The sequence below is a fragment of the Sorex fumeus genome, unplaced genomic scaffold (genome assembly GCF_029834395.1).
Source record: "Sorex fumeus unplaced genomic scaffold, SorFum_2.1 ptg000013l, whole genome shotgun sequence".
NCBI classification, from domain to species: domain Eukaryota; kingdom Metazoa; phylum Chordata; class Mammalia; order Eulipotyphla; family Soricidae; genus Sorex; species Sorex fumeus.
In genome coordinates this window covers 3,166,438-3,181,290 of record NW_026606070.1, presented here as the reverse complement: position 1 = coordinate 3,181,290, position 14,853 = coordinate 3,166,438, and the positions used below count along the sequence as shown (strand labels likewise).

General features: G+C 36.4%; 1 protein-coding gene across 4 annotated transcripts in view; it reads right to left on the bottom strand.

The window, feature by feature from the left end:
* MAPK10 (mitogen-activated protein kinase 10) overlaps nt 1-14,853 on the bottom strand; it is a 276,377-nt gene that overhangs the window by 48,860 nt on the left and 212,664 nt on the right. For all 4 annotated transcript variants that reach the window (XM_056111174.1, XM_056111173.1, XM_056111175.1 and 1 more), the window contains 2 exons: nt 5,543-5,725; nt 3,436-3,560 (listed from right to left, as the gene is read on the bottom strand). In XM_056111174.1, the coding sequence (XP_055967149.1) occupies nt 3,436-3,560; nt 5,543-5,725 (308 nt within the window). The remainder of the gene's footprint in view (nt 1-3,435; nt 3,561-5,542; nt 5,726-14,853) is intronic.

The following is a 14,853-nucleotide window of genomic DNA, read 5'->3' as shown; positions in this document are numbered from 1 at the left end:
TTTTCACCTTTTTGATCTCAGAGACACGTTGATGTTTGTTTTGCAAAATAGTCACGTCAATTCAGACAGGACATGTATTTTTCCATTACAACAGGCCATATGTTTGATTTTTTTTAATGGTAATTTTGCTTTAAATAAATGTTCACATGTAATATCTAGCATACTAATTCCAAAGGTTCTAGAAAAAAATAGCTGGTGGGTATTTCTAGCACCTTCAGAATCTATACTCGTTGAGCTCTCTTGTAATTTCTTAGAGTAATGAACTATTCTTGTCCTAGGATCAGGATTCTGACCCATGAACTGCATCATGTCTAGATGAAAAACATGTTTACTCTTGTATAATCAGTGACCCGAGTCTACATGTCAAGTACTTGCTTGTTCTGTATATTAATTGATCCTTTTCCTAGACCTTCAGATTCCACCAGGTCCTCTACTTAAAATGAAAGTCTTGTTGTTTCCATAGCAATACTGAAAAGGTTGAATCAAAGGTTTTAATTATTTTAATACCCAAAATTTTATTTTTTATTCTTCACAGGAAATTTTCATTAAATTTTAAATTAGATTATAAAATCAGTGATACTATTAATTAATGTGCCATTATAGAGTCTAAGCATCTGGTTTTTGGGTAGAAAACATAATTAACTAGTGACAAAAAATTTGTCTTGATCATCCAATTAAACTTTAAACCACAGCTCATTAAAAACAGATTACATGCATTAAATTGAATGCAAGAAAAATAAATATGTCAAATGGTTTGACTTTTACAAATAAACAAGGAATAATGCATTTAACAGATTTTTTCTAAATTTTTTTATGAGCATAACCTAAAATAAGCACTTAAAGGTCTACAGAGAAAAAACTTTATACTAGTTTTTACACATATACAACATACTTTCACTTATTTCATTCTGCCAATAATAAAGTTTTTAATTGCTTCTCAAAAGTGAGTGATATTGCGGGGCTGGAGCAATAGCACAGTGGGTAGGGCGTTTGCCTTGCACACGGCCGACCTGAGTTCGATTCCCAGCATCCCCTATGGTCCCCTTAGCACTGCCAGGAGTAATTCCTGAGTGCAGAGCCAGGAATAACCCCTGCGCATTTCTGGGTGTGACCCAAAAAGCAAAAAAAAAAAAAAGTGAGTGATATTGCAATGAAACTGAAAAATATTTAATTTTTGCTATTTATATTTTGTAAAAATATCAAGAAAAGAAAAAATAATTTAGAACATAATGGAAAACTAACATTTTGCAAAACTTCTTATGGGAATAGATTTTGAGAAAATGACCTACTTCAATACTTAAGAGAGAGCATTTTCTCAGAAACATTTGAATGCATAAGAACTAGATTACATGAAGAAATCTGTTCTGATATGTCTATAAACCTAAATCCTACCTAATTCTCTTGCCTGTCAGATCTCGTGTCTCAAGTGAAGAATGAGACAAGACAAAGATAAAAATGATCACAGCTTGAGGGTCCGAGAGGGAGCTCAGAGGAGCATTGCGTGCCAGATCTCTGGGTTCCACCCAGCACTGCATGCTCTCCTGAGCCAAGTGTGGTCCAAACACCAAATTTAAAAAATTAGAAATTTTAAAAAGATACTAGATTGAATCTAGCATTTTTGGCATGGATAAAGACACAAAGAAGTGGAGGGAAGTTAGCTAGCATAAAACAAAAATATATTCAACAAATGATCGTTCATGATCTTGATCGCTCAAGATCATGAACGATCGGTTTGAGGCTCTTCATGTTCCCAGAGCGAACAGATGCCACTGGACTACACTAGCACGCGACAGGGACAAATGGAGACGTTACTGGCGCCCGCTCGAGCAAATCGATGACTAACGGGAAGTTAAGTGATTAAGTGATTCAACAAAATTACTTTGGGATACAGGGAAGAACACGTAAAACAAAGTAACAATAACAAAACCCCTCCCCAAATAGGGGCTGAGTAATGGTACCATGGGTAGCATGTCTCCCATGCACTTGGCCATCTCAGGTTTGATCCCCAGCATTCCAGATGACCCACCTAGACCCCGCAGGGGTGATCCCTGAGCACAGAGTCAGCAGTGAGACCAGAGCTCTGCCTGGTGTGGCCCCCAAAACAAGCAAGATGAAAGAATTATCCATGGGGCTGGAACAATAGCACAGAGGATAGGGTGTTTGCCTTGCACGCGGCTGACCTGGGTTCGATTCCCAACAACCCATATGGTCCCCCAAGCATCTCCAGGAGTAATTCATCAGTGCAAAGTAGGAGTGACCCCTGAGCATCGCCAGGTGTGACCCAAAAAGCAAATAAATAAATAAATAAATAAATAAAAGAATTTTCCATGTGAAGGATTAAAAACCAACCAAGTCAATACATCTTAAGGCATAATGATAGAAAATAAATTGGTATAGCACTATAAAATAAATATAAGGAAATTGAAATGCCTCATTCCCCTGACCCTGAATGAGACTCCAATATGTTGAGAAAGACGAGTAAGGAGAGGCTGCTAAAATCTCAGGGCTGTGAGACGGTACTGGCACCCGCTGGAGTAAATCGATGAACAACGGGATGACAGTGATACAGTGAACTATTGTATCTGACCTAAAATATGGAGAATTCGTCCGAAATAATGCCCTTTCATAATACCGCCCTTCCCCCCTCACCTACTTTTTGCAATGTTTCATAAAGTCACCAATATCCTGGTAAAAAACTCAAGAAATAAATGTTCTTGGGCAAGAGATAGTACAGAGGGCAGGGAGCTTGCCTGGCATACAGTCGACTCAGGTTTGATTCCTGGCACCTCAGATGATCCCCTGATCCCCACCAGTAGTAAGCCCTGAGCACAAAGTCAGGATTAAGACCCAAATACAGCAAATTCCCTTTCTTTTTTTAACTTTTTGGGTCACACCCAGCGATGCTCGGGTGTTACTCCTGGCTCTGCACTCAGGAATCACTCCTGAGTGATAACCCCTGGCGGTGCTCAGGGGACCATATGGGATGCCAGGCATCGAACCAGGGTCGGCCACGTGCAAGGCAAATGCCCTACCCACTGGACTATCACTCTGGCCCCTAAATATTCTTATTTATTCATTAAATACAGCTATTTCATTGGGAAAAGAAGACAAAGCAAATTATCTCTACACGTTTTCATGACTAAGCCTGCATCAGGAAGACTGAGTTAAACATAAAGGAACAGACAAATGGAAGATTCTCAAGGACAAGTGAGGTTCACCTCAGAAACTACCATCTCATAGAAAAACCCAATCCCAAAATGCATTGTAAACAGATGTAGAAGAAAGGAGCATTTTTTAGAAGGGAAGGAAATAACTTTGTAACGTGAAGTTTCTGAGTGTGCTTTGAGGGTTCTTTTGGGTTCTATTTCTCTTTCAGTCTTACGCTGAGGTGCTCTGATCAATTTGTGGAAGGAAAGCACATAAGTGAACACTTACCGCCTCCACTTCAGCAGGGTCATACCAGACGTTGATATACGGGTGCTGCAACGCATCATCCACGGATATTCTTTTTGCTGGATCAATCACTAGCATCTTTGACAACAAATCCCTGGCTTGACTGGCTGAAAGAACGAATACGAAAAACAATTTTTGCCATATTTTATTGTGGCCAAGAAATTTGTATGAGGAACAAAAAACTAAGAACACAAAAATTAAACAGTACTTCCAAACATCAGGTAGAATCCTCTTTTGTTTCCCCTTTCCGGTGAGAGGTGAGGGAAGTGCTTGACCCCCAATGGCTGGACAGTGACCCATCCTGGCAATGTATTGGGACTATGGCCACTCGCAATCAAACCTGGACGGCCACACACAAAGCATGGGCTCCAGTCTTTGGAACTCTTCCCTGGCCCTATGTCAAATTCTCAGCATACTGGAAAAAAAATGTACTTTGCTCCTTTTTCTTGTGTCTCTAAGTCTAAGACTCCACTGGGGTCTACTGAAGAGTTACAATGCACTGAGCGCATAAATATATTTACTCAGAATTTGGAGTACAATTTATCCAGCCAGAGACTTTATATGAGCAAGGTAATCTGCTTGGATAACCTGTATGAACAGAAGGCAAACAGCTTAGAGAGCTCAGGAAATGCAAACACAATGCTGAGCAAGGCATTGACGGCTGTTGATGAAAGTCTGTGTTTCTACATTCTCATTCATGCCGGGCACTCGGCAGCATCTGTGTAATCCAATTGACTTAGATATCTCAATTTTATACTCGTGTATGACATATAAAATGTAGAGTGGATATGATAGGTATAATTCTATTACTGATTTCCCTTTAACATTTCTCCTTAACAGTTCTTCACTGAAAGGAATCACAGATTTAACAAAATCAGTTACTGGCTGAGGTCCATTTGATGCTACCATCAGCTGCTAGGATAAATCTAGAACATTTATATTATTGTCATTAGTTTGATGGCTGGGCAAGAGAGATAGCATAGTGGTTAGGGCGTTTGCCTTCCACGCGGTTTACCTAGGTTCCATTCCTCCGCCCCTCTCTCAAAGAGCCCGGCAAGCTACCGAGAGTATCTCGCCCACACGGCAAAGCCTGGCAAGCTACCCGTGATGTATTCGATATGCCCAACACAGTAACAACAAGTCTCACAATTTGTTGTGAGAAGTTGCTGGTGCCCGCTCGAGCAAATAGATGAACGGGAGGACGGTGTTACAGTGCTACAGTTTGATGGTTGTGGGTCCTACTAGTTTTGAAAGCATATCTGATAATCACTAGGCACGTTTATTAAATAACACTCCTAAAGACTGCATAATCTCAATTAATATATAATTTTTATATAGGAATAGTTACAGACTGACTTAAAACATTTTGTGACAAAAAATATTCAATATGTCTCAAATATACGGTAAAAATCTTCAATCTAAAGAAAATATAAATTAAGGTGCTAAATTATGAACTATTTAGACTGACTTTTTTAAGGGCTGATTATTATGCCCTTGCATCAAATCACCTGTCCAGCTTGCTAAACAGCTCTGAGAGGGGACTTTGGAGCCCTAATCACACTTGTGACACTACCCCAGCCCCCCTTCCCCCCCAAAAAAGAGAAAAGAAAACATAGACACCTGCATCTCTATGGCTGTATGACTGACATTTGATCTTAAAGTATTTTCCAAATGATAAAAATCACTGGGACAGTAATCTAAATATCTATTATACTGCTCACTTAGGGCACACTTTTAGATAATTAAAGAATTCTAAGCAAGTCCCTGGGAAGAGTTAGCTTTTCTCTTATACACTTTCCATCACACACTTTATTATTATTATCAAAATATAATATAAATATATACTCAGAATTCGGAGTACAATTTATCCAGCCAGAGACTTTATATAAGCAAGGTGGTAGGATATAATAAAAATATAATAAATATAATAAAAATATATAATAAAAATTTATCTGAAATGTTTCACTACTCCTCATTTATAAGAAAAATTCTCTCCTTTAACTTATAGGTCAAATTAAAGAACAGCATTCATAGTCCCAATTTGTTTAGGTCGTCACCAGGATGGGCGAAAGTGTTCCTCAGGACATACCTTTGAGTTTATTGTGCTCGGAGTCTGCGGGAAAGAGGGAGTCAGGGAAGAGCTTGGGGAAGGTGAGTCCTGCATACTTGGGACGATTCTCCACATAGTTTCTGACTGTCGGTTGCAATTTCTTCATGAATTCCGGACATGGTGTTCCTAGTTGCTCAATTACCTTGTTCCACTGATCAATATCTGAGAATTCAATGGTTAAGGGAAAAAAAATGGTGCGCACCTCTAGTTCCTGATTTTACTAGTCAGAAGGCTAACTGTATCTCTGACTCTTAAGCAAACAGAAAACCAGCAGGAGTTCAAGTGAACAATAGAGAGAAAGAAATGTATGATTTTCTAATATAAAATCAGAATTCCAGGCAATAAATCCTCTAGACATTTTTTAATTTTCAATTTACTTTTAGAACACATACATTTGGGAGGATTATAATCATTAAACAAAATAAGAACTTATGACAGTCTTGGGAATATTATAATGAAAAGGATATTGAACTAACGCAAGAAGAATTTCTAGAATTTAGATAAAGTTTAAGGTAACTGTTATTTAGAAGATTTTTTTTTCTCATATGGAATGACTCATTTATTTTCTAAAAATGACAAAACTGCAAATGTTGTAAATGTAGCTCTCTTTTTATATTTATCAAGTTCCTCTTGGGATGCTTTTTCTCTTTCCTCTACCAAACTGGAAATTCTAATGTCTGTTAATATTATCCATTCATATGTATTACATGTTATATCAGTAAAAGTTTTGAAAATAAAATAAATCAATTTATCACCAAAGACTAAACCTAAGGTCATCACACTTTTAGACCTTTTGTATTTCTTATAATATCTTGAATCCTTAACCATTTTCAGTAAGATATACAGGAAAATATATGTTACCCAATTTAAGAAAAGATTTTCCTACCCAAACACATGTAGGTATGATAACACATTAGGCATGAGAAATTCTTCTTTTTCCTTTTTTATTTATTGGCCCACAAGTGAAGCAATGTAAATCTTGGCTCAGCACTCAGGATTTACTCCTGGCAGTGCTCGGGGGACCATGTGAGATGCCAGGGATCAAACCAGCGTCAGACACATGCAAGATAAATGCCCTCAGCACTGTACTATCTCTCTAACATGAGAAATTCTTTAGGAGAAAAGTTATCACCTATCTATAAAATTTAACACAATTTTTTAAAAAAAAAGTTATATTTTCAATAGAAATATTAACTTGTAACTTCTCAGCTTTATCTACTATTAGTATTTGATATATCAAAGACTTAAGAGTTATAGACGACATCTATGAAAATTTTTAAGAAACAACTAGATGATAAAAGAGATTTCCTTATTATGGGTCTATGAATGACAAAGGACTTAGAAATTTGTCCTAAATCTAATACAACAGGCAATTTTTTTCTTCTGCAATGTTTATTTTAATTTTACAACTCCATTCTTTAGTGATAATTCATCTCTACTAATGTAATTATAACAACCCAAGGACCTCACCATAATAATATTTGAGCTTTCTGAAATCTGTACTCCTGGGATTTAATATGGGTTGTACGAAAAAGATTAACTAAAAAAGGCAAAATTAAGCACATTCAACAAAATAAATATAGACTTCAAACAAAGTAAATATGAGTTTAACAAAGATTAGACATGAAGATTTGAAAATTATCTTCTACTTACCTCATCTTCTGCCTGAACAAAATATAAATTATGTATCTCATTTATTTGAATGAAAATGACATGATCACATATTAAAAATGAAGTGTGAATGGAAAAATTAAAGATTATTCTTTTACTAAGTAGCAGAAAAATAAATTAAAGCATGTTTTAATAATACTTCATCTAAGTTTAGTAGATACGTGAAAATACAGTAATAAAAATCTTTACAAATAAAGAAAAATGTGTAATAGATTAGTCAAAATTACTCGTAAACAAAAACATGTATTAGTATGTTGTTATAGCTAACTCATAGTTTCTTTACCATATTTAAATAGAAAACATTGCAACAAATCTCACCACTTGCATTGTGAACTATGAAATGAGGCCACTGCAATAGAGATGATTGAAATGCCCTACTAAGCAGTTACTGGAACAACTTCTTTAGAAGTCTAAAGATTTTATACAAATAAAAAATAGGAGCAAGTAAGCTGTAAGCTTTTTTGGTAAAGAAATCATTTACATTACTAAGTTAGCAAAGTACTTGGTCCTAACATACCACTTTATCTTGCTTACATTTATCTAGAGATACAGTTCAGACATTCAGGGAAAATAAAAACCTTAAAAGTAATCTTCTTAAAAGAATACCTTTGCATTTTTACGGTAAGTTTAAGAACAGAACAACTACTCTAGAGTTTGTTAAACAAGAACAAGTTAAAATGCTTCTTTAAACAAATTGTATTTGGAGTCTATTGTATGTTCTTTCTTATCTCAGTATAATTCTTAGAAAAAATGCCAAGTGTCTATTGAAACAATGATTTACAAAAATAAGAGAAGCAAGAACTGTTTTGTTAGTGACATAGTTTAGTATCTATACTAAAATATGTGATATAAATACCTTTAAAATATGTGCTTTGATTTTTAACAGCTAGTGACTCTTTCTTTTTAAATGTTTTAAAGCACAATGATCTACAGAGTTGATCATAGTTGAATTCCAGGCATACAAAGTTCCAGCCCCAGCGTCAACTTCCCTCCACCAGTATCCCTGCATTCCTTCTGACCCACCCACTGTGACCCTACCTCCTTGACAACTGTCATTTTTGTTAGCCAATTTGTTTCAAGCCCTTTCTTCCCATTGCTAAAGTTTAAGTGGTGTTTATTTTATCAATATTTATATAAAAATCAGATTTCCACAATCATCATATTTTCTTTAATACATAAACCAGTACTTTTCATTTTCATTTCATCATCCTGTTATTCGTCGATTGCCTCGAGCAGGCCCCAGTAACGTCTCTTTCATCCTAGCCCTGAGATTATATTCAAGGCTCTTTAGGAGATTGAGACCCATCATTGTTACTGGTATTTGGCATATTGGGTACGCCACGGGGAGTTTGCCAGACTCTGCCCTGTGGGCAGGCTACATTCGATAGCCTGCAAGTTTGTCCAAAGTAGGAATGAGATAATAAGATGTCATAAAAAGATGTCCTGATAAGATGTCACGGCCGCGCGGTTCCAGGAGCTGGATTTTAAAGTCTCTGAGTCTTGGCCGTTGATGGGATTACACGGTGCCAGGGGGCCAGGTGGTGGGTGTGACCCCCGCCTACTGGAATTTGGAGGATCTGGGTGGAGGATGCTCGACTCCAATCTGAGTAGTACTTGTATATGTATAAACGATAGCAGGATACATGGCCAAAATTGGGGCTGGAGAGATAGTGCAGGACACTGAGTACTCACCTTGCGTGAGGTCAACCTTTGTTTGACCCCTGGCACCCACATGGTCCCCAAAGCACCGCCAAGAGTGATCCCTGAACACAGAGACAAGACTAAGCACTGAACATAACTAGCTGTGCTCCCCAATTTCTCTCCCAAAAAAGGGGTCAAAATTATGGTGATAAAAGAATTTAGTTGCTATAGAACAGCCATAAGTCCTCATTTCTATGCTGAGTATTTACAAGTATGTTAATATTTCCTGCTATTAATATCTATAGAAACTTGACTGCAGTTAACAAAAAGCTATAACTATATTTTTTATATATTATCTATGATTTCTGAAGTTCTCATCCTTGATGCAATTATAAAAAAATCCATTAAAAATATAAAATTTCAGTTACTAGAAATTCTTTGACAATTCTGTAATCTCATTCTAAATTTACTACAGCAAAAGCTGTTTGATTTATAAGATATTTGATTTAATAAATACAATGTGGTTATACTACAAAGTAATATGCAAATATTTACTATTACTAAGTTCTTCAATGAGTTGTAATAAGGAAAAAATTATGAATAATGAAATATGGATCACTGGGCCAGAGAGATAGTATATTTAAGTTATGAATATGGTAATAATGCTTTGCATTTGGCCTACAGGGTTCAATCTTCAGCACCCCATTTGGTACTCCAAGCACTACCAGGAGTAACTCCTGAGTGCAGAGCCAGGAATACCTCTGAACATCACCAAGTATGATCCCCCAAATTAAATTAAATCATATATAAAATATGGATAAGAAAATTATTCTAGTTCATTCTATCAGGTAGGTAAGTATTTAAATTTTATATTTTCCTCTTACTTTAAATTCTTTAGTTGTGTAACTTTCTAATATATGCCAACTATTTTGAATATCTTAAATAGGAAGTATGAAAAATGTCATTTCCTCAAAAAAAAGAAATATAGCTGGCCAATAATTATAGGGAAAAATGTTCCCTATGACTTGTCATCAGAGAAATGCAAATCAAAACATCAGTGAAAGAACACCTCACTTAAATTAGAGTGGCACATATCAAAAAGAACAGAAATAACCAAGTACTGGTATTGAAAGATGTATTTCCATGATGTATATGACATTTATAGCTAATTTTAAACCAGTAAACCTGGAAGAAATAGCCTATGGAAAAATATTTAAAATAGTGGAAGAAAAGAAATGCTTATTTAAAATTCTATAACCAAATTTGTTTTTCAAGATAAGAATTTTTTAAGAGTTTTTTTCCTCTCCAAAGAGAAACTCCAAAAGAGTAAATTTCAGGAGGAAAAGGTGGAATCCTGCCTTCCGTAACCACATGGAGAGGATCATGCTAAGTGGAATAAAAAGGACAAAGACCAATACTAGATGTACTGATCTGCAGATGCACAGAAGCAAAGCAAGTGAACAGGCATTGTCATGTGACAACAAGTCCCTGGATTCTGACCCATAAACTAGGGCTGTCAGAGAGAACACAAGAAGAGGATCTATTGGAATGCAGTGTGAGGTAACAGAAGAAGAGGTGTAAACCTCTACCATAGTCATAAAACCCAACAACACCTCGATAAAGAACAAAAACATAACCTTAAAACTAAAAAGTAGTAGCGCTGTAGCACTGTCCTCCTGTTGTTCATAGTTTTGCTCGAGCGGGCCCAGTAACATCTTCATTGTGATACTTTTAACTATGTTTGGCATATTGAATACATCATGGGGAGCTTGCCAGGCTTTGCCGTGTGGGCAAGATACTCTTGCTAGGTTGCGGGGCTCTCCGAGAGGGGTGGAGGAATCAAACTTGGGTCGGCCGGGTCAGCTGCATGCAAGGCAAATGCCCTCCCCACTTTGCTATCGCTCCAGCCCAATAAAATAGTAATGTCCAAAAATTCATATATATAATCAATGGTTTTCCAAGATAAATACAAGTAGGGACTTCTATGTAGAATTTATCAGGCCAATAATAAACACAAAAGCAGTCATTTTTTTTAAAAAAAAAATTAAGGTATTTAAAACAAGACAAAAGAACAGAGGCATCTACCTTACCAAATATGTGTATAGTGTACATGTATTCATTTTTAATAATATGTATCCATTCATACTAAAAATAATAAAAAAAAAGGGACTACACCAAACTAAAAAGACTTCTGCATTGTGAAATAAATGAGGCCTAAAAGAAAAAGACACTCAGAGAAAAAATGTGCACAACACCCATCAAATCAAAAGCTAATATCCAAGATATATGTAAAGCATTCTCAGAGATCAATAACTACAACAACAAACTCCATCAAAAAATGGCGAGAGATGAACAGACAATTCCTCAAAGACAATTCAAGATGGCAAAGAAGTGTATGAAAAACTGTTCATCAGCACTGATTATCATGGAACTACAACTCAAAACCAAAAGAACGTGAAATCACTAGGGAGAACGGTCCTTATTTTGAAGTCCAGAATAATAAGTGCTGGCATGGACTGACTCTTAATCACTTAACTGTTGCACGGTTCAGCCTCTGAAAAATGCTTTGGCAACTTCTCCAAATATTTCAAATAGAATTTCTATATCATTCAATACGTTCATTCCTGGGCATCCACCCACAACACTGAGAAAACATTGATCTTAAAGAACAGATGCATACCTGTATTAATCACAACATCATTTGTAATGGATAAGATGCGTAAAACTGGAGTGCCCAACAACAGATGAGTGAAGAAATGGTGGTATTTCTACACAACGGAATGCTCCTACACTGTGAAGAAAGATGAGATCTTATAGTTGGTTGCAATTTAAATGGAATTGGAGTCACACTGAGTGAAGTCAGAATGAAAAAGATAACACCGCTCAAATGGAGTATAAAGGAACAGATCAAGGGACTGTCAACCTCCAGTGGTAACCCTAAGGTAAGGTCAACAGATCCGAGGGTGTCTGGAGTGAGTGGAAGTGGATTTTGAGTTCATGGTAGAGAGATCCAGGCACTCTGGTAATGAACATGAGATAGCATCATTGCATGTATAAAAATATTGATTTTGTTGTTAAAAATTAATTAAGAATTTTAAATTAAAAGAATGTATGAAAAAAAGAACGTATGTAGAAGTTGACAAACAGAACAGTCAAAGAAGAGTACACTGAACTCAGAATGTAATTTCACTTCCTCCAATACAGAAATATATACAAGAGACAAAACTATAGGATTAGAGAGAAAAGAATAAGCTAATCAGTAATTGAAACTAGAATAAAATTGGCTCCCTCTCTAACAACAAACCAACAAATGCTAAAACCAAGTGAACCAAGGGCTTAAATGAAAAGACTAAAATTTAAAATAAAAACAGTAAAATTACAGGAGAATATGTAAGTATCAGTAACACTAAAATCACTATACAACAAGATAGGAAAGCAATCTAAATACAGAAACTGTTTGCAACTTATAGAATTGAAAAATATTACATGCCGGGTAATATATAGAACTAACAAACATTTTTCAAAAATTACAATAGGAAAATTAATTTTAAAGACACTTTGCTTAGGAGGGGCTGGAGCGATGGCACAGCAGTAGGACGTTTGCCTTGCGCACAGCTGACCCAACCAAGCCAAGTTCCATTCCTCTGCCCCTCTCGGAGAGCCCAGCAAGCTACCGAGAATATCTTGCCCATACAGCAAAACCTGGAAAGCTACCCATGTCGTATTCAATATAATAAACACAGTAACAACAAGTCTCAAGATGGATACGTTACTGGGCCCACTCAAGCAAATCGATGAACAACGGAGGACCGTGACTGTGACCATTGGTTAGGAAAAAAAACTAATAAACAAGAAAACAAAGGGAAAATATTATTAGCTTCCCACGTAGTTAAGGAAATGTAAAATATTGCCATAATTCGAGAACTTCCATATTCAAGAGTTTGGTAGCAAATATTTAAAATATCTGACAATATCAAGATATCAAAAATTTGGTAAGGATTGTGCAGTGCATAGCTGTTATATTCCTACTCTGGAAACAAATCTGTTGCTATGTAGTTGCAATATTGTGATTAGCAGAATTATATATTGGTCATCCATATGCCCCAAATATATACTGTCTTACCACTCCAAAACTCTTGGTACTTCTAGAGTGTTGAGAGTGATGAAGTGTTCTATATTAATTCAGAAAAGGTAACTTTGGGGAAACAACTGAGGATGAGGGACGGAAACCAGGGAAACAATATAAATAAGTGTTTTTAATGAATGAACAACATGAAGAGAAAGAATAAAATTTCAGTTCATCTCCAGACGGCAGGAAAAGGAGCAGGAAGGAGGTTGAGATAGATTAACAATAGCCAGTAAGTTAATCAATCATTCCTATGTCACATGGTGTTCATACAAACCTTACAGAAAGGCCATTGGAGAAATTCCCAGCTGACAAATCTTCCCAGTGAGACTTGGGAAGAGGGATGCTCCTGGAGCGAGCATGGAAGCTCAGAGAATTTCCCCATACCTTGTCCACATCAGGATCACTAGGCCAGAGAATTGTCCCTCCTGGACAGAGCCGCCAACTGGCTCTCCCTATTGAGAAGTTACTGCCTCAAGCAACTCCTGAGTCCCCAAGCACTGCTGGGTAGTCCTCTGACAAAAATGCATCTACTAATCAAATTGCTTAATTTCTCAGAGCTGATATCCAATGTGCTGAAAACAAAGTGTTACATAAATAACATGCTGAATATTTTAGGCATAAAAGATAAAGGATATAAGACGCTATTAATATTTTAAGTTTGCTGTTAAGCTAATTCATATGTCAGGAAGATATGCATATCACACATTGCAAGAACTGCCATCATGTAAATAAATGCTATTAAAACAAAGAACTCCTTCGTGTGCGCAACATGCATACTGTAAAGTATACACCTCAATATATTTATACATAAGACATTGTCTCTCTCCAGGAGTATTTTTAAAATCCTATTTTACTAATAAATTCATTATCACTTTATTGTCTCTCTAGATAAGTCTTTTTTTAAAATTTTTTGCTTGTGGTGGTGTTCAGAACTTATTCCGTCCTCTGTGCTCTAGGATCACTCATGGCAGTGCTCAGTTGACCACATGGGGTGTTGGGGATTGACCAGCATCAGCAGCATATAAGGTCAGCATCTTATCCTTTGTACTCTCTCTCCAGCCCCCAGATAAGTCATTTCTAGAACAGGAAAATTCAGAAGAAGTCCTTGGTAGTGTGAGTGCCCTGAGTATACTTCCACAGACAGCTGGCCAGCTGCATGGACGGATCCCTACATGACACAGTCCTGAAGGAGGTATCCGGTGCTAGCACTTAACTCGGGATCGAGGCATTTAAGCCATGTGCTCGGTCTCTTTGAGCTCTCTCTCCGGGTCTCTATGGAAAATGCTTTCAATGAGCATCATCCTGTGAATTTTAAGAAACCAACTGTATGATATTCAGTGTTCAAGATCACTTGAAAAAGATTCATTAACCTTAAGCGTGTGTTAAATCATTAAAAGACTGCATTGACACTTGGATAAGATACTGTAGAGAACAGTTCCCAAAAAAATGTATAAATGTATTCTTATTACAAGAGCTACAGAAATAACAACATTAAAACATTAATCTCAGACATTAAAATGGCATCTAATATGCAACTGACATTAAGAGCAGCCTAAAGACATGTTAAGAGGCACTCTGATGTCACATTAAGAACGTACATTCAAGCAACTTCGCCCATTGATCCTAAGGAATGATAATCTGTATTTAATAACTCAATTGTGGAAATCTGATTTGATTTTCTTTCATATAAAATGTAAGAAAAGTAATGAAAATCAATCATGTAATTATAAGTGGCAAATATTTATTTTAGCTATCAATTATTCAACCACAACGAACTTGAAAAAGCAATGGCACCAAATTAGTATAACTACTCTATTTTTCATGCTGAAGATTAGGCAAGATTTAGGGA